The sequence below is a fragment of the Lycium barbarum genome, chromosome 8 (genome assembly GCF_019175385.1).
Source record: "Lycium barbarum isolate Lr01 chromosome 8, ASM1917538v2, whole genome shotgun sequence".
Classification (NCBI taxonomy): Eukaryota; Viridiplantae; Streptophyta; class Magnoliopsida; order Solanales; family Solanaceae; genus Lycium; species Lycium barbarum.
Genome location: NC_083344.1, coordinates 61233801 through 61255509, shown reverse-complemented (window position 1 = coordinate 61255509; position 21709 = coordinate 61233801). Strand labels below are relative to the sequence as shown.

General features: G+C 42.8%; 1 protein-coding gene across 1 annotated transcript; it reads left to right on the top strand.

The window, feature by feature from the left end:
* The first annotated feature begins 622 nt into the window (after nucleotides 1-622).
* LOC132607832 (uncharacterized) lies at nucleotides 623-21129 on the top strand. Its single transcript, XM_060321908.1, has 4 exons — nucleotides 623-929; nucleotides 1013-1310; nucleotides 20307-20530; nucleotides 20678-21129. Exons 1-4 carry the CDS (start codon nucleotides 623-625, stop codon nucleotides 21127-21129), a joined length of 1281 nt encoding a protein of 426 aa, XP_060177891.1.
* Nucleotides 21130-21709: the final 580 nt, after the last annotated feature.

Genomic DNA, 21709 nt, shown 5'->3' with positions numbered 1-21709 from the left:
TCCAAGCCATGTAAATAGAGTGGTTTTGCAGAAAGCTCAGGCTGAGACTAAGAGATATTTGCATTATGAAGAAGAGTACTGGAGACAAAAATCAGGCCTGGATTGGTTTGTAGATGGAGACAAAAATACTAGATTTTCCATAATCTAGTAAAGGGAAGAAGGAAGAAACTGCAGATCAAAAGAATTCAAAACTCAGATGGTTCATGGATTGAGGATGATGATCAAATGGCAGATGAGGCTGTGCACTTTTACTCTCAACAATTTTCATAATAAGAGTTAATTAGAGATGAAAGTTTGTTGTCACTCATTCCTGTTTTGATTGACCAAAACAGAAATGATCTTCTTTGTCAAATGCCTAGTGTTGATGAAGTCAAAAAAACTATTTTCAACCTTAGTGGATCAAGTGCTAGTGGACCTGATGGTTTTCCTGGAATTTTCTATCAGACATGTTGGGACATTATTAGCTTGGATATATACAAGATGGTGGTGGCTTTCTTTCAGGGTCATACTCTTCCAAAGTCAGTCACTCACACAAAATCTTGTTTTACTACCAAAGAAGGAGTTGGTTCAAAGTTACTCAGACTTAAGGCCTATAGGTTTAAGTAACTTTATCAACAAAGTGATGTCAAGAGTGGTTCATGATAGATTGGAGACTGTGCTACCTCAGTTGATTTCTATTAATCAAGCAGGTTTTGTTCAAGGGAGAAGCATTATTGAGAATGTGCTATTGGCACAAGAAATAGTGATAGACATCAGAAAAAGGGGTAAACCAGCAAATGTAGTGATCAAATTCGACATGGAAAAAACCTATGATAGAGTATCTTGGTCATATTTGATTAAGGTACTCAGCAGAATGAGATTTGCTAGTCAATTCATTGACATGATTTGGAGGTTGATTGCAAATAATTGGTATTCCATCCTGTTCATTGGTCAGGCCAAAGGATTTTTATATTCAACCAGGGGTGTCAAACAAGGTGATCCACTTTGACCTGCATTTTCATCTTATCAGCAGAGGTGTTATCAAGAGCTCTAAATGCAGAATTTGACAATGCTGAGTATGTGGGATATGGCATGCCTAAATGGAGTCAAAATGTCAATCATCTGGCTTATGCAGATGATACTATAATATGTGCATCTGCAGAAGGGGAGTCATTGAAGAGAATTATGAAGATACTGCAGGAGTATGAGGCAATTTCAGGTCAGCTGCTCAATAAAGGCAAGAGTGCCTTTTACATGCATCACAAGATTTCTGGTGCATTGTCTCAGCAGGTGGAGCAGATTTGTCATGACGCAACTAGGGGCCGCGATGGGTACCCGGGGCTAACCGCCGAGCACCGCTCGTTCTGTCGCTCGTTTTACTCATTTAATGCTCTTTTTATCATCTTTATACTCTTAGCGTAGGAGAATCATATTTCATAAGAAAACTTAAAATACTTTCATATACATGTGCCTTTAGGCTATCAAAATAATACATATATATATATATATATATATACAGTGGCGACTCGTGAGACTATCTAACCCGCACTGCGTATCTACGAGCCTCTACTAGAGTACTGAACATAGGGACGGGACAAGACCCCGTCGTGCCCAAAAATACACATACATGGCTATATATACACAAAAGAATAATCATAAGCACCTCCGGGACAATGGAGGGCTTCCAATCAGCTGACAGCTACTACGGATCTGGATCGAGCTCTCCCCCCCTATCTACCTGTGGGCATGAACACAGCGTCTAAAGAAAACGGACGTCAGTACGAATATTGTACTGAGTATGAGAGGCATAAACACGAAATAAGACAATGATGCAAAAAAGATATCAGCATAGAACATCTGAATCTGACTGTCAAGTATAAGGAAAACAAATCATGCTGTCTTACTCATGCTCATCATCATATCATATATGCATTATGTATAAACTGCCCGTCCGTATCGGATCGGTGTGATAATGATAACATTAGCCTGCGTCCAGGCCTCCCGCGTCCGGGGTAACATCTCATGCCGCCCACTAGTGGTGTCTGCCCATGCCATTTGGCCATGGTGTATCATATAGCTGCCCGCCTTGGCGATGACTGCCCGGCCAAATAGGCGCTGTGTAATAGTAATATCATTTTATGCTCATCACAATATGTTTAGCTTATCATAATACATACATAAGGCTCAAGATCAACCATACTCTATCGGGGTGACGTAAGGTCGTGATCCCCCGATTGCATTATGGAACAATCATGCACCTTGAAGGAACTAGCATATAAGGTGAGTGTAAGCAATAAATAACATCATTAGACTTTCTATACTTTAACTCATTACCTTGTGTAGCTAATTATAGACATAGGCTCATGGATAAGAAATAAGTTACGCTATAGGATTCATGCCATTAGAAGGAAGGGACTAGCCTCACATACCTTTGACGTTTAACTAAGCTATTGTTCGCTTGTTCTCCTTCGATATCGCGTTTCTACCTTAAAAAGAGAATTCACATTTACGTTAGTTAATCGAGTATAAGGACGCGCTACTATTTCTAGGAAAATTGTGCGGCACTTCCTTTGTTTATACTACTTTTCCCATATTCTATATTAACTCCCAAACGCTCGCAATATTGAAATCAACAATCATCATTTACATGCACTAACCACAATCCACCATTTCCCTCTAATTTCTCCACATTTATACTTATAACTCATTATCGCATTTCCCCCTATATGATACCTATTTCATGGTCTAAGCATCCTTTTCAACATATTCATAATCATAGCGCATCAACATTTATGATTCCATTCAACTACCATTCAATTGTGACACTATTCATCCATTTTAAGACCCATCTTCTATGTTTTCCTACCATTCAAGCATCTTAGCATTCCAATACCTTAAACAACATGATGGAGTCATAAAACTTACCTTAGATGATGGTGGAACAAGCCTATGGTGGAATCCTTCCTTTTGCACCAAAACCCTACTTCACCTTTCTTGGAACTTCTTGGTTTGGATGAGCTTCACTTGAGTTTCACACACTTTGTTTCATGGATTTAATGTTGTTGATCATTGATTTCCTTGTTATTCTTATGGTTGAAGTGTTTGGAGAATTTTCTAGAGAGTTCTTGAGTGGTGTAGATAAGAAAATGAAATGAAAATGAATGAAAAGGGTCCCTTATATTAATCACAAAAATCTGATTTTTATGAATAGTAGTCGGGATGCACAGTGGTCGTAAACCCACTTTACGGGTTGTATTCTGGTTTACGGTCCGTCCTTCGCGACCGTATTTAAGCATAACAGAACCAGAAAGGTTTGCTAGAGTCATGGTAGTTTACGGTCACAGTTTATGGGCCGTATTTCGATTTACGGTCCGTATTCTGGGTCGTATTTAGCCATTTAGACATTTGGCAGAAAGTTGAAATCTTGGAAGGTTGGAGGACGAGAGCAGTTTACGGTTCGTAAAATACTTTACGGGCCGTATTCCACTTTACGACCATCTGGGCCAAAGTGCAAACCTGCAACTTTTCACTGTACGTTCACGGGGAGATTTCTGAGGTGTAACACTCTTCCCCCCTTTTTGGAACATTCGTCCTCGAATGTTAAGTCATCGGGGATTCTAGAAAAATTTTGCCAAAGTTTCCCCTGTAATTTGGCACTACCAACCTGTCACAACATCCCATAATATCATCGCCTCATAGGGCTACATCACAACATCGACATATCTATGGCCACACGCGACCAAAAATATGAAAAATAAGCATACGTACCTCATATCGTTGGCGTTTCATCTTGAATCTCTCCTGGGGGTCAAAATAAATGCGGATACTTCAACTTCATACTCTCTTCCGCTTTCTACGTCATTTCTTCCCGGTTATTGTTTCGCCACAAGATTTTAACTGAAACCACCTCTTTGTTTCGGAGTTTTCGCGGTTGCCTGTCGAGGATAGCAATAGGCACTTCTTCATAGGTTAGCTTTTCTGTTACTTGCACATCATCTATTGGAACAATCTTCGTGGGATTTCCTATACACTTGCGGAGCATCGAAACGTGGAAAACTGGGTGGACTGATTCAAGCTCCGAAGGTAGATCCAATTCATAGGCTACCTGACCCACCTTGCGGATGATTTTGTAGGGTCCAATGTATCTGGGACTTAGCTTCCCTTTCTTACCAAATCTCATCACCCCTTTTATTGGTGACACTTTCAAAAATACCCAATCATTAATTTGGAATCTCAAGTCTCGTCGACGGTTGTCCGCATAGGACTTCTGGTGACTTTGAGCTGTCAACAACCGATCTTGGATCACCTTGACTTTTTCTATTGCTTGTTGGATCAATTTAGGGCCCACTAAGTGTGATTCTCCTATTTCAAACCATCCGATTGGAGATCTGCATTTCCTTCCATATAAAGCTTCATATGGAGCCATTTGGATACTAGAATGGTAGCTATTGTTGTATGCGAACTCAATAAGGGGTAAGTGATCATCCCAGCTACCACCGAAATCCAACACACACGCCCGTAGCATATCTTCTAAGGTTTGAATGGTACGCTAGGCCTGCCCATCAGTTTGTGGATGAAATGTCGTGCTAAACTTCACTTGCGTGCCCAAACCTTCTTGAAAAGATTTCCAGAACTTAGCTGTAAACTGTGTTCCTCTATCTGTGATAATAGATAATGGAATTCCATGGAGTCACACAATTTCCTTGAGATACAACCTCGCATAGTCTTCTGCTGAGTACGTGGTCCTAACTGGAAGAAAATGGGCTGCTTTCATCAATCTATCCACAATCACCCATGTAGAGTCGTACCTGCCACGGGAACGGGGTAATCCCATGATGAAATCCATGTTGATCACTTCCCATTTCCAGGTGGGTATCTCTATTGCTTGCAATAAGCCTCCTGGCTTCTGATGTTCAACTTTTACTTGTTGGCAATTTGGACACTGTGCTACAAATTCGGCTACGTCTCTCTTCATGCCATCCCACCAATACATCATCTTGAGATCATGATACATTTTAGTTGTACCTGGATGAATAGAATACCGAGAACAATATGCTTCTTCAAGAATTCGTCCGCGCAATTCTACTACATTCGGCACACATAATCTGTCTCTGTACTTAAGAATTCCGTCCGTGGAAACTTCAAATGGAGATTTTTCTTTTCCATGAGACGTGTCTTTGTAACGACACAATTGAGGATCTTCATATTGCTGTTCTTTCACTTCCATGTCCTAGGATGAAATTGTGGGATTGTTGATACTAATCCCTGCATCACCCGAATCTATTACACGTACCCCAAGACTAGCTAGTTGGCTAAGTTCTTGAACCATCTCTTTCCTTTCTGGAGAGATTTCACATAGACTACCCATCGATCGTCGGCTAAGCGCATCGGCTACTACATTTGCTTTCCCGGGGTGGTACAAAATGTTCACATCATAATCCTTCAATAATTCTAACCACCGCCTCTGCCGTAAATTCAACTCCTTCTGTTTGAAAATGTACTAAAGACTTTTGTGATTTGTATAGATGTCAACGTGCACACCATACAAATAATGTCTCCACATCTTTAAGGCATGAATGACTGTAGCCAATTCGAGATCAGGAGTTGGATAATTCTTCTCATGTTTTTGCAATTGCCTCGAAGCATATGCAATAACCTTACCATGCTGCATCAATATGCATCCCAATCCGACACCGGAAGCGTCACAATACACAACATAACCATCTGACCCTTTTGGAAGTGTTAAAACCGGAGCTGAGGTCAATCTGTCCTTCAACTCTTGGAAGCTACGTTCACAAGCGTCATCCCATTAAAATTTGGCTGACTTCTGGGTTAGCTTCGTCAATGGGGCTGAAATAGATGAAAATCCCTCTACGAATCTTCGATAATAACCTGCCAAACCCAGAAAACTACAGACTTCTATAGGTGTCGTAGGCCTTGGCCAAGTCTTCACCGCTTCAATTTTCTGAGTGTCAACTCGAATGCCATCATTTGAAATAACATGGCCCAGAAATGTCACGGAATTAAACTAGAACTCACACTTTGAAAATATCATATATAATTTACGGGCTCGAAGAATGCCAAGAACAATTCGCAAATGATCTGCATGTTCTGATTCTGTGCGAGAGTACACCAGAATATCATCGATAAACACTATCACGAAGGAATCCAAGAGTGGCCGGAATACATTGTTCATCAAGTTCATAAACACGGCCGGAGCGTTAGTCAACCCGAACGACATCACTTGAAATTCATAGTGGCCATATCTCGTTCTGAAGGTTGTTTTAGGAATATCTGCTTCTCTAACTCTCACTTGATGGTAACCCGACCTCAAATCTATTTTGGAAAATCACTTGGCACCTTGTAGTTGATCGAGAAAGTCATCAATTGAAGAAGATATTTGTTCTTTATCATGACTTTATTCAATTGCCTGTAGTCGATACACATTCGTAGAGATCTGTCTTTCTTTCTTACAAACAAGACCGGTGCTCCCCACGGTGATGAACTAGGCCTAATAAACCCCTTTTCAAGCAAGTCATTCAACTGCGCCTTTAGCTCTTTTAATTTTGCCGGGGCCATTCGGTAAGAAGGAATAGGAATGGGCTCGGTGTCCGGCAACACATCAATGGTGAAATAAATTTCCCTTTCTGGAGGAAGTCCTGGAAGTTCATCTGGGAACACATCTGGGAATTCATTCATTACCGGAACTGACTGGAAAGTTGGTGGCTTTGCCTCTGTGTCATGAACCCGAACTAAGTGATAAATGTAACCCTTGGCTATCATCTTCCTTGCCTTATGATAGGAGATAAACCTACCCTTTGGCGATGCTGCATTACCTTTCCATTCAAGCACGGGCTCTCCCAGAAATTGAAATCGAACCACTTTTGTGCGGAAATCAACATTTGCATAACACGACACCAACCAATCCATACCCATGATTACATCGAAATCTACCATTTTTAGCTCAATCAAGTCAGCTTTGGTCTGACGATCACATATCACAATGACACAATTTTTGTACACTTGTCTTGCTATCACGGGATCACCAACCGGAGTGAGTACCTCAAAGGGTCTAATTGACTCGGGTTTCACCCCAATACAACCAGCAACATATGGAGTAATATAAGAGAATGTAGAACCCAGATCTATCAATCCATAAACATCACGGGAGAATATAGACAATATACCTGTAACTACATCCGGATAGGACTCGAGATCCTGTCGTCCAGCTAAAGCATATACACGGGGCTGAGTGGCATCTGAAGTAGATGCTGCCCCTCGGCCTCTGCCTCGGCCTGCTGTCATCTGGGGAGTCTACCCTACCGGGCGTACTGATGAAGAGCCAGCCGCTGAACCTGTAGGCTGAACTCCAACTCTGCCACTCATCGACGGGCAATCCCTCATCATATGCTCCACCTGACCACAAGTATAACAAGCATCCGAACCCTGACGACACTGTCTGAAATGTAATCTGCCGCATTGGTTGCATCGCGGCACTGGGGGTCTCCTCTGACTATTATCTTCCCTGAACTGGGAATTTGAAGCCCTCGAACTCTAGCCCTGTCCTGAACGGAAAGAGCGATCAAATCTCCTACCTGCGAATCGAGGAGGTGCACTCGTCACTAACTGGCCTGAGTACCCAGAATATGTATGCCTTGATCCCCCTTTATGATCACTGCTAGCTCTCATGGATCTGGCCCTCTTGCCTTGCCTTCTATCAATATCACGGTCGCCTCTTTGTTGTTGTTGTTGTCGCCCCTCCAAATTTTGTGCATAAGCTTGTATTCGGGAGATATCCATCCCGTCTTGCAAGGAAGCCGTCAAGCAATCTCTGAATAAATGTGGCCCTAGGCCACTTACAAATCTATGTACCCGATCCCCCATGTCGGCCACAATAGCCGGGGCATATCTAGCCAAAGAATTAAATTGAAGGCTATATTCCCGGGCGCTCATATTCCCTTGCCTCAAATTTAAAAATCTGTCCGCTCTAGCTTGGCGGACTTCGGGTGGCAAATAGTGACAAATAAAAGCATCTACAAACTCTTGCCAAACCGGAGGAGGCGCGTTCTCTCCTCTTGATAATACCCAATTGTTGTACCATAACACCGCCACATCCCGGAGTCTATACGATGCCAACTCCACGGATTCGGTTTCGGTGGCATGGACAATCTTCAATGTCCTCAACATTTTATCAATGAAACCTTGTGGGTCTTCCTCCGGCTTTGACCCGAAGAACTCCGAAGGGTTTTGGCTCATAAAATCACGGGCCTTGGTACTTTCTGCCCAGTCACTTGAACCCATATTTTGTTGTTGTGCCTGCACGGCAACCAATTGTGTTAATAGCTGAATGGCCTCGGTCATTTGTTGACCCGAAGCAACCGGCGGAGGAATTAGAGCTGGGGCTCCTCCTTGTTCTCCCACATCAGGCGGGGTAGAGGAAGTATTAGATGGGGTCTCGTTATGCGATTCGCCTTAATCTATATTCGTCGGAGGCTCTCTTTCTACCCGCCTCTTTGCCGTAGTCTTGCCCTTCTGGGCGGATGGAGCCTTTCCCTTTGGCGGCATTCTGAAATCATAGCACACCATTAGGGGGGATAAAATCTTACACATGGCTATATCGCACGATCCCATAAAAGAAAGATTGTTATTTTTCCTAAATGCCTTATAGCCTCTTGTTTATTGATGTGGCGCGCAACACACCATAAACAAGACTCTACTAGACACGGGTCGTAGACACTTCCTAGGACCGAACTGCTCTGATACCACTTTTGTCACGACCCAACTAGGGGCCGCGATAGGTACCCGGGGCTAACCGCCGAGCACCGCTCGTTCTGTCGCTCGTTTTACTCATTTAATGCTCTTTTTATCATCTTTATACTCTTAGCGTAGGAGAATCATATTTCATATGAAAACTTAAAATACTTTCATATACATGTGCCTTTAGGCTATCAAAATAATACATATATATATATACAGTGACGACCTCGTGAGACTATCTAACCCGCACTGCGTATCTACGAGCCTCTACTGGAGTACTGAACATAGGGACGGGACAAGACCCCGTCCTGCCCAAAAATACACATACATGGCTATATATACACAAAAGAATAATCATAAGCACCTCCGGGACAATGGAGGGCTTCCAATCAGCTGACAGCTACTACAGATCTGGATCGAGCTCTCCCCCCCTATCTACCTGTGGGCATGAACACGTCGTCCAAAGAAAACGGACGTCAGTACGAATATTGTACTGAGTATGAGAGGCATAAACACGAAATAAGACAATGATGCAAAGAAGATATCAGCATAGAACATCTGAATCTGACTGTCAAGTATAAGGAAAACAAATCATGCTGTCTTACTCATGCTCATCATCATATCATATATGCATCATGTATAAACTGCCCGTCCGTATCGGATCGGTGTGATAATGATAACCTTAGCCTGCGTCCAGGCCTCCCGCGTCCGGGGTAACATCTCATGCCGCCCATTAGTGGTGTCTGCCCATGCCATTTGGCCATGGTGTATCATATTGTTATATTCTGCATTTTCGAACGTCGAATTATTTGTAAGGTGAGGTGGGGGCCCCACGCCAAGATTTTTTTTGGGACATGTGAAACGTTGTATGAATCGTATATGTAAATTTAAACACAACTTGTGAAGGGCCCTGGGGCCAAATCAAAGTGGAAGCCCTCCAAACGAACATTTTTAAGAAAACGTTTTCGGATGACCTGACTTGGAGGGGCAAAAACGGCATTATAAGTCTGGAATTTGGGAAAATACCCAGATATAAAAGTTGTAGATATTTGAAATAGCTTTCCAACGGTAGGTCGTGGGCTCCCAGGCGACGTCGGTACAAGGAGATATGGATGTTTTAAGGTTGAAAGGTCAGTGGGCTAGGCCCAACTCGTGACCAACCGGGTTGGCCCAAAAAAAAAAAATTTACAAATTAGAGGCCCAATTGGGGTGGCCGGCCAACTAAAGGCCCAAGCCCATAAATTGGTCATGTGATTTATCATGTGATCAAGAATTATAATAAAAAGGGGCCAAGTGTTCATTTTCTAGAAGATTCATGAAACAAGAAGAAAACTTGAGAGCTCAAGCCTAAGAGGCCTCTCGGCCATACCAAGAACAAAAAAAAATTTTAGCCTTCAATCCAAAAATCTTGTTCTTCTGGAATTAGTAACAAGTTCAAGACGCTCTTCAACGTGGTATAACTAGTTTGGCGGAAGAACCACGTTTGCGGAAAGTTGGAATTTGAAGGAAAGGTATGAATTCTATGTTTCATGTTATGGAACAAGTATATATGTTATAATGATTAGAATTAGATGAGAATTATGGAAGTATGGTGTGTGTGTGCATAGTTTGTGTGTGTGTAAATGGTGTGTTTGGCCGTGAGCTATGTGGGTGTGGGGGAGAAATGAATTCAAGTTTATTTGGTTTGTTAGTTGTGTCGTTGTGACCTTTGTGTCGCAAATAAAGGCTTCATGACTTGAATTGGTGTTGGGATTTCTTGTATGTAATTATGAGAAATTATGTGAATTTTATATGATTTTTATATAAGTGTGGAAGTAAGATCCTAAATGTGAATTACGATTGTTGGTAACGAATTTGGAAAGAAACAATGTGATTTGGAAGTTTCGTTGCAATTGGTAGAAACTTTGGGTAGAATATGGAATTGGCGGGAATACTTGAATTCGTGAATATTGTTTGGAAGGCTATTGGAATGCATTTGAACAATCTTGAATTAGTTAGTGGATATGGAAAATGTGGATACTAGTTTGACAATGTGAAGTTTGAATGAAAGTTATTAAACTATGCCGAAAGAAGATTATTTATGTAGAACGCATTTTGATTGCTTATGGATGTTGTTGGTATTGTTGTTTGGTTGGTTGTTGATGTTTGGAGCCGAGTCAATCTCGGGGATGTGGTATGTATAGGGGAGATGCTGCCCAAATTTTTGTAGAAAAGTATGAGTTAAAGTTCAAGTTCTAAAGGCTTGAAATTGCTAATTGGTAAACTTGACCATTTCTAGATTTTGGACGAAATTGAAGTCGACGCCAAGCGAGCGTAAGGCGCTATCGAGGTATGTGAAGCATTTCCCTTTTGTTCCTAGGCATGTTCTGGATGTGATAGGCTCGGCCGCGAGCCTTAAGTACGACTCCGTTCCCCGGAATTCGAGACGGAAAACCGCTCCAATTCCTTTAATTCAATTGAAGGTATTTTCTTACAAATTGTCTTTAAAGTGAGTTTTTGTACAAAATTTCCCTAAACGGAGTCGGAACACTTCCAAACGATTATGGATGACCTCATAAGGTCTATTATCAATAATTTACATATGTTGCCTCGGGTTGGTCCGAGGCGGGCCCGCAAGGCCCGATATCTTCTGTAATACTTTAAATACTTCCGTTTTGTCCGATTTTCTCAGAAACCATCTGAACTATTATTTTGATCATGATGCAACTATTTTTATGAAATTCTTACAAAATGATTTCTGAACATCTGAGAATCTGATTCTGATAATAATCTGTCGTGCCTTCCCAAGTAGGATATAGGCGCGTACCATGCATACTAACCGTATACTCTGATTTTGACTCGCCGTTTGGCACCCTTCAGTCTGATTGAGTCTGTATGTGAGTCTGTATGTATGTGGTTTCTCATGGATCTGTTCGTGGCTGTCTCAATGCATTCCTTCACTGCGTCCCGGGCCAGGTTCTGTTATCGTGCATATTTCTCTGCATTGTTCACCGCGTCCCTCGGTGTGCGGGCCAGGATCTGTTATATCTGTATGATTATGATATATTGATCTGTGTATGGGGATGGCGGCCAGGATGGCATCTGATATGATCTGATCTGATCCGATTCTGTCTGTCCACCGCGTCCCGTACTAAGAGGGCCGGGATCTGTATGTCTGTATGCATGCGCCATCAGTGTTTATATAAGCACGTGCCTCCGTATGATTCTGTATGATGTAGTATGACTCTACACTACTCTGCATGCATAATTCTGTCTGGTATACTTCTGTCTGTCCGCCTGAATTTCGACTATGTCTGTATGTCCGTATGGATTCTGGTTCTGTACGCCTGTATGGGTTCCGATTCTGTACGTCTGTATGGATACTGATTCTGCTCATCTGTCCGGATTATGATTCCGTCTGTCTGTCTGAACCATGATTCTGCTTATCTGTATGGACCACGATTCTGTATGTCGGTCTGCATCATGACTCTGTCCGTCCGTCTGATGTATGGTTCTGTCCGTTATATTTCTGTGACTCCGGTTCGGACTATAATTGTATCTGTTATGTTTCTGCTTTACATACTCGGTACATTTTTCGTACTGACCCCCGTTCTTCGGGGGCTGCGCTACATGCCCGCAGGTACAGACGCACCAGGTGATACGCCGCCAGCGTAGGGTTCTGATTCAACTGTTTTGAAGAGCTCATTTGATCCGGAGCACACTTTTGGTATATATCTTCTGTTTTCCGTATGTTCTGCATGTATGGAAATTCTGGGTACGACGGGGCCCTGTCCCGTCATATGATTCTGTATGTCTGTAGAGGCCTGTAGATAGATGTGTGGGTTACGGGTTTCGTCTGTATGTTAGCCTTATCGGCTTATCTGTAAAAGTATGCATGTTCAGGTATATATATATATGCTTGCGCGCGTGCCGTATTTGCATCGGCCTACTTCTGTAATATCCGTTTGAAAAAAAAAATCTGTACGATACGAAATTCGGTCAGGTAGGTATGTACGGGTACCCAGCTAGGGTGCCAGTCGCGGCCCACGGGGTTGGGTCGTGACAAAAGTGGTTTCAAAGCGGTTAGTCCTCGGAATGTCTACAGGTCGTGTCTAGTAGAGTCTTGTTTATCGATGTGTTGTGCACCACCTCTATAAACAGGAGGCTACAGGGCATCTAGGATGTTACCATTCTTTGGATTCTTAGATCGTGCGATAAAGCTGTATGATTAGGATGATCCTCTCCTAACGATCTGTTATGTTTTCAGCGATGCCTCCGAAGAAGGCAACAGCTGCCCAGAAGGGCAAGGCGGGGGTTGAGGCACGGGAGACTAGCCGGGCCCAGAGAGTTACTAGGGCCAGTGTGCAGCCTGCACTTGAGGATGTGCCCCCATCATCTGGATCTGTTACACCCCCCTTGCCGGAGGATATTGGAGCAGCAGAAGCTGCTGATCAGGAGACGGCTCCACCGCGAGCTCCCGAGGTTCCAGTGCCCGAGCCTCCAGCTCCACAGGCAGGGGCGGAGGGCAGGGCCATGCGAGATGCGGTTCAGCTATTGACCACACTGATGGCGGAACAGGTTCGCAGGCATGGATTTGGGGGTGGTCGTACGGACAAGTATGAGAGCTCCAGGGCTCGTGAGTTCTTGACATGTAATCCTCCAGAATTCTCCGGGACAAAACCTGAGGAGGACCCCCAGGAGTTCATTAGAAAGATGGAGAGCACAATACGATTGATTAAGGCTTCGCCGATTGAGTCTGTGGAATTGGCTTCGTATCGATTGTATGAGGTGGCGGCAAATTGGTATGAGTCCTGACAGCTATCCAGGGGTGACGATGCTCCCCCAGCGGTATGGGCCGAGTTTACTAAGGCCTTTCTTGACCATTTTCTACCTCCAGAGCTACGGAGAGCCAGGGTCGATCGATTCTTGCATTTGAGACAGAACGGTAGGAGCGTACGAGAGTACAACTTAGAGTTCGACTCACTGGCTAGGTATGCACCCGCTATAGTAGCCGAGATGGCCGACAGGTGCACAGGTATGTGATGGGACTAGACCCTTATCTGATCGACGGTTGCTTAGCCATGGCTTCTCAGCCAGGGATGCACGTTGCCCGGGTACAGGCATACGCCCAGGGCATGGAGGACCGACGTAGGGAGCGTCGGCCTGATAGGGGTTACGACAGGGGCCGGCCTAAGAGAGCCAGATCGGCTGGATATTCAGGGGGATTTCAGAGCGAGCCTTCTCAGCGGCAGGGTAACAGGTATTTGTCCCAGCCAGCTTACAGTACACCCCCACAGTTCTCGGGACAGAGCTCCAGAGTTCCAGGCTCACAGGTGAGCAGAGGTCCCGGTCAGTCGAGGCCGCCCATACCCCCATGTTCTTACTGTGGGAGACCCTATCCGGGGGAGTGTTATCACGCTACGGGCGCTTGTTATTTTTGTGGGAGCCCAGACCATCGTGTCAGAGAGTGCCCGCATAAGGGCGGTTCAGGTTCAGTTCAGCCTGCTGGGTCCGTTGCAGGCTCATCTTCCCCTTCGGCAGCCATACGCCCCGCGGGGCGAGGAGTACCAGCACCAGCACCAGCGAGTCGTGGCAGAGGTCGCAGTGCATCTTCGGGTTATAGCGGTCCTTCGAACCGCGTATTTGCTTTGACCGGCCGGCAGGACCCAGGAGCGTCTTCCAGTGCACACCCAGGTATGCTAGTGATCTCTTTTGAAGGATGTGTGTATGAATAAGTCTGTACTTTATTACGTCATGTGATTTCCTTCCTCTGGGTATTAGTAAGGGTAAGGTAATGTCCAACTCGATAGACACCGAGAATTCGTAAGGGCGATATGATAATAATACGGTTTAGCCCGGGGTGGGACCCACTACGAGAATTTTCCGAAAATTTACCGAGATCCCGATCTGCCCTAAATTATGTGACAAAGGTCGTGCGGGGCGGTCGATGAAATTATACTAGCCATAACGCATCAAAATGTATGAAAGTTTCGAGGTTAAGCGTGCTAAGGCTAGAGCAATTCTGGGATGGGTGACCCCCCTGGGAAGGATACAAAAAAAAAAAAAAAAAAAAAAAAAAAACCTGTGGCATAATTGTCAGGATTAATAATAAAATGCCGATAAGAGAAATTTTCATAAACCACTGGAGCCTTATTAGGAGTGGTCTGATTCTAATCAAGACTCTATCTGTTATACTTCTGCACCTCTAACTTGAATGAGGTTCTGCCTATTACGCCTCTGTACTTCTGAATCCGATTATGTTTCCATCTGATATATCTCTGTACGTCTGACTCTGGATACGTTTCTATCTGATATACCTCTGTACGATTAACTCTGATTATGAATCTGTCTGACACATCTCTATATGTCTGACTCTGATACGAAGCTGTCCGGTACATTTCTGTACGTCCGACCCTGATCATGGATCTGTCTGATATAATTCTATACGTCTGACTCCGACTACGAATCTGTCCGACATAGTGCAGTACATCTGACTCTGATTATGGATCTGTTTAATATGCTTCTGTGCGTCTGGCTCTGGTTATGAATTTGTTTGATGTGACGTGGGATTATGATGACGTTGTAAGGAACCGAGAAGTGTGATAAGAGGTGAAAGATGTTGATGGCAATCGTAATGTTGAGGAACCTCCCCGAAGTGTCACGAGACCCCCTAAGGTCAATTGAACATTCGAGGACGAATGTTCTAAAGGGGGGGAGAATGTTATATTCTGCATTTTCGAACGTCGAATTATTTGTAAGGTGAGGTGGGGCCCCCACGCCAAGATTTTTTTTGGGACATGTGAAAAGTTGTATGAATCGTATATGTAAATTTAAACACAACTCGTGAAGGGCCCTGGGGCCAAATCAAAGTGGAAGCCCTCCAAACGAACATTTTTAAGAAAACGTTTTCGGATGACCTGACTTGGAGGGGCAAAAACGGCATTATAAGTCTGGAATTTGGGAAAATACCCAGATATAAAAGTTGTAGATATTTGAAATAGCTTTCCAACGGTAGGTCGTGGGCTCCCAGGCGACGTCGGTACAAGGAGATATGGATGTTTTAAGGTCGAAAGGTCAGTGGGCTAGGCCCAACTCGTGACCAACCGGGTTGGCCCAAAAAAAAAATTTTTACAAATTAGAGGCCCAATTGGGGTGGCCGGCCAACTAAAGGCCCAATCCCATAAATTGGTCATGTGATTTATCATGTGATCAAGAATTATAATAAAAAGGGGCCAAGTGTTCATTTTCTAGAAGATTCATGAAACAAGAAGAAAACTTGAGAGCTCAAGCCTAAGAGGCCTCTCGGCCAAACCAAGAACAAAAAAAATTTTTAGCCTTCAATCCAAAAATCTTGTTCTTCTGGAATTAGTAACAAGTTCAAGACGCTCTTCAACGTGGTATAACTAGTTTGGCGGAAGAACCACGTTTGCGGAAAGTTGGAATTTGAAGGAAAGGTATGAATTCTATGTTTCATGTTATGGAACAAGTATATATGTTATAATGATTAGAATTAGATGAGAATTATGGAAGTATGGTGTGTGTGTGCATAGTTTGTGTGTGTGTAAATGGTGTGTTTGGCCGTGAGCTATGTGGGTGTGGGGGAGAAATGAATTCAAGTTTATTTGGTTTGTTAGTTGTGTCGTTGTGACCTTTGTGTCGCAAATAAAGGCTTCATGACTTGAATTGGTGTTGGGATTTCTTGTATGTAATTATGAGAAATTATGTGAATTTTATATGATTTTTATATAAGTGTGGAAGTAAGATCCTAAATGTGAATTACGATTGTTGGTAACGAATTTGGAAAGAAACAATGTGATTTGGAAGTTTCGTTGCAATTGGTAGAAACTTTGGGTAGAATATGGAATTGGCGGGAATACTTGAATTCATGAATATTGTTTGGAAGGCTATTGGAATGCATTTGAACAATCTTGAATTAGTTAGTGGATATGGAAAATGTGGATACTAGTTTGACAATGTGAAGTTTGAATGAAAGTTATTAAACTATGCCGAAAGAAGATTATTTCTGTAGAACGCATTTTGATTGCTTATGGATGTTGTTGTTATTGTTGTTTGGTTGGTTGTTGATGTTTGGAGCCGAGTCAATCTCGGGGATGTGGTATGTATAGGGGAGATGCTGCCCAAATTTTTGTAGAAAAGTATGAGTTAAAGTTCAAGTTCTAAAGGCTTGAAATTGCTAATTGGTAAACTTGACCATTTCTAGATTTTGGACGAAATTGAAGTCGACGCCAAGCGAGCGTAAGGCGCTATCGAGGTATGTGAAGCATTTCCCTTTTGTTCCTAGGCATGTTCTGGATGTGATAGGCTCGGCCGCGAGCCTTAAGTACGACTCCGTTCCCCGGAATTTGAGACGGAAAACCGCTCCAATTCCTTCAATTCAATTGAAGCTATTTTCTTACAAATTGCCTTTAAAGTGAGTTTTTGTACAAAATTTCCCTAAACGGAGTCGGAACACTTCCAAACGATTATGGATGACCTCATAAGGTCTATTATCAATAATTTACATATGTTGCCTCGGGTTGGTCCGAGGCGGGCCCGCAAGGCCCGATATCTTCTGTAATACTTTAAATACTTCCGTTTTGTCCGATTTTCTCAGAAACCATCTGAACTATTATTTTGATCATGATGCAACTATTTTTATGAAATTCTTACAAAATGATTTCTGAACATCTGAGAATCTGATTCTGATAATAATCTGTCGTGCCTTCCCAAGTAGGATATAGGCGCGTACTATGCATACTAACCGTATACTCTGATTTTGACTCGCCGTTTGGCACCCTTCAGTCTGATTGAGTCTGTATGTGAGTCTGTATGTATGTGGTTTCTCATGGATCTGTTCGTGGCTGTCTCAATGCATTCCTTCACTGCGTCCCGGGCCAGGTTCTGTTATCGTGCATATTCCTCTGCATTGTTCACCGCGTCCCTCGGTGTGCGGGCCGGGATCTGTTATATCTGTATGATTATGATATATTGATCTGTGTATGGGGATGGCGGCCAGGATGGCATCTGATATGATCTGATCTGATCCGATTCTGTCTGTCCACCGCGTCCCGTACTAAGAGGGCCGGGTTCTGTTTACCGCGCCCCCAGACAGGGCCGGGATCTGTATGTCTGTATGCATGCGCCATCAGTGTTTATATAAGCACGTGCCTCCGTATGATTCTGTATGATGTAGTATAACTCTGCACTACTCTGTATGCATAATTCTGTCTGGTATACTTCTGTCTGTCCGCCTGAATTTCGACTATGTCTGTATGTCCGTATGGATTCTGGTTCTGTACGCCTGTATGGGTTCCGATTCTGTACGTCTGTATGGATACTGATTCTGCTCATCTGTCCGGATTATGATTCCGTCTGTCTGTCTGAACCATGATTCTGTTTATCTGTATGGATCACGATTCTGTATGTCGGTCTGCATCATGACTCTGTCCGTCCGTCTGATGTATGGTTCTGTCCGTTATATTTCTGTGACTCCGGTTCGGACTATGATTGTATCTGTTATGTTTCTGCTTTACATACTCGGTACATTTTTCGTACTGACCTCCGTTCTTCGGGGGCTGCGCTACATGCCCGCAGGTACAAACGCACCAGGTGATACGCCGCCAGCGTAGGGTTCTGATTCAACTGTTTTGAAGAGCTCCTTTGATCCGGAGCACACTTTTGGTATATATCTTCTGTTTTCCGTATGTTCTGCATGTATGGAAATTCTGGGTACGACGGGGCCCTGTCCCGTCATATGATTCTGTATGTCTGTAGAGGCCTGTAGATAGATGTGTGGGTTACGGGTTTCGTCTGTATGTTAGCCTTATCGGCTTATCTGTAAAAGTCTGCATGTTCAGGTATATATATATGCTTGCGCGCGTGCCGTATCTGCATCGGCCTACTTCTGTAATATCCGTTTGAAAAAAAAAATTTGTACGATACGAAATTCGGTCAGGTAGGTATGTACGGGTACCCAGCTAGGGTGCCAGTCGCGGCCCACGGGGTTGGGTCGTGACACATATAGCTGCCCGCCTTGGCGATGACTGCCCGGCTAAATAGGCGCGGTGTAATAGTAATATCATTTTATGCTCATCACAATATGTTTAGCTTATCATAATACATACATAAGGCTCAAGATCAACCATACTCTATCGGGGTGACGTAAGGTCGTGATCCCCCGATTGCATTATGGAACAATCATGGACATTCTGCCTCACCTTGAAGGAACTAGCATTTAAGGTGAGTGTAAGCGATAAATAACATCATCAGACTTTCTATACTTTAACTCATTACCTTGTGTAGCTAATTATAGACATAGGCTCATGGATAAGAAATAAGTTACGCTATAGGATTCATGCCATTAGAAGGAAGGGACTAGCCTCACATACCTTTGACGTTTAACTAAGCTATCGTTCGCTTGTTCTCCTTCGATATCGCGTTTTGACCTTCAAAAGAGAGTTCGCATTTACGTTAGTTAATCGACTATAAGGACGCGCTACTATTTCTAGGAAAATTGTGCGGCACTTCCTTTGTTTATACTACTTTTCCCATAATCTATATTAACTCCCAAACACTCGCAATATTGAAATCAACAATCATCATTTACATGCACTAACCACAATCCACCATTTCCCTCTAATTTCTCCACATTTATACTTATAACTCATTATCGCATTTCCCCCTATATGATACCTATTTCATGGTCTAAGCATCCTTTTCAACATATTAATAATCATAGCGCATCAACATTTATGATTCCATTCAACTACCATTCAATTGTGACACTATTCATCCAGTTTAAGACCCATCTTCTATGTTTCCCTACCATTCAAGCATCTTAGGTTTCCAATACCTTAAACAACATGATGGAGTCGTAAAACTTACCTTAGATGATGGTGGAACAAGCCTAGGGTGGAATCCTTCCTTTTGCACCAAAACCCTACTTCACCTTTTTTGGAACTTCTTGGTTTGGATGAGCTTCACTTGAGTTTCACACACTTTGTTTCATGGATTTAATGTTGTTGATCATTGATTTCCTTGTTATTCTTATGGTTGAAGTGTTTGGAGAATTTTCTAGAGAGTTCTTGAGTGGTATAGATGAGAAAATTAAATGAAAATGAATGAAAAGGGTCCCTTATATTAATCACAAAAATCTGATTTTTATGAATAGTAGTCGGGATGCACAGTGGTCCTAAACCCACGTTACGGGTCGTATTCTGGTTTACGGTCTGTCCTTCCTGACCGTATTTAAGCATAACAGAACCAGAAAGGTTTTGCTGGAGTCATGGTAGTTTACGGTCACAGTTTACGGGCCGTATTTCGATTTACGGTGCGTATTCTAGGTCGTATTTAGCCATTTTGACATTTGGCAGAAAGTTGAAATCTTGGAAGGTTGGAGGACGATAGCAGTTTACGGTCCGTAAACTACTTTATGGGCCGTATTCCACTTTACGACCAACTGGGCCAAAGTGCAAACTTGCAACTTTTCACTGTACGTTTACGGGGAGATTTCCGAGGTGTAACAAGATTACAGGCTTTAAAAGGGATCAATTTCGATTAAACTAGTTAGGATGTATTATATTTCATTCAAGGAGGAAAAATGTATATTACAATGACCTTATCAAGAAGGTGAAAAACAAGCTGCAAAATTGGAAAGGAAAATTGCTCTCCTTTGGTGGAAAAGCAGTTCTTATCAATAGTGTGCTTCAGAGTTTTCCAATATACATGTTGTCAGCTGTTGTTCCAACAAAATATATACCGTTAATGAGCTTCATAAAATCTTTGCAAGGTTTTACCTGGAGCACTAAGGAAGAAGGTAAAAGCAGGCACTAGTCCTCTTGGGACAAGGTTTGTTTACCAAAAGAAGAAAGAGGATTAGGATTCAGATCTCTAGATGATGTGTCTAAGGCCCTTTTTGCCAAATTATGGTGGAAATTTAGAACATCAAATACATTATGGTCAGCCTTTATGTGGAATAAATATTGTAAGAAGAAGAAGCCTATAGAAGTGCAGTGGAAAGGTGGATCACAAGTGTGGAAAAGAATGATAGAAGCAAGGGATCAGGTGGATCAACAGATATGGTGGGAACCTAGAAATGGAGAATGTGATGTATGGGAAGATAATTGGACTAAACTTGGTTCACTCAAACAGGTAATACCACCAGATTTTCAGATTGACACCAGCATTGAAGAAGTATCACACTTTTTTAATGCAGAAGGCTGGGATGTACAGGAATTGCATAAAAAACTGCCAAGTAATGTGTGTGATCATATCCTACAAGAGTTGAGTATAGTGGAGCATTCAGAGGAGAAAGATAAAGCCTGGTGGATATCTAGTACTACAGGAGATTTCACTGTAGGGAGTGCTTGGAATTTGCTAAGGAAAAAGGCTCAAACATCAGCTCACTTCTCCTAGTTGTGGTTCAAAGGAGTTCCATTCAAAATATCATTCTTCCTTTGGTGATTGTGGAAGTTCAAAATACCAGTGGATGATGTTCTAAAGAGAATGAATATCAGCATTGTATCTAGATGTAGATGCTGTCTGAACCCTCATCAGGAGGAGACAGTTCAACATCTATTCCTAACAGGTGAATTTATAGCAGAAATTTGGCAATATTACAATGTTGCTGTGGGGATAATTGTGCCAAGGATTCAGATTCATCAGACAATAGTGCAATGGTGGTATATGCAAGGTCCTACAAAATTCAAGTTAGTTATGCAGGCTGCACTAATATTCATATGCTGGTAATTATGGAAGAGAAGAAATACTATCATGCATGGGGGTAAGATGAATAAGCTAAAGGTGATAAATGGGATCAACTATAATCTGCAACAACTGGTGAAGACATTATATCCTTGGCTGAGAAATATTCCACATGATTGGCCTCACATGGTGAAATATTTGGAGGATTACAGGCCTAGAATAGGATATAAGATGGTGCAATGGAAATTTCCTGATGCTGGTTGGTTCAAGTGCAATTCAGATGGGGCATCTA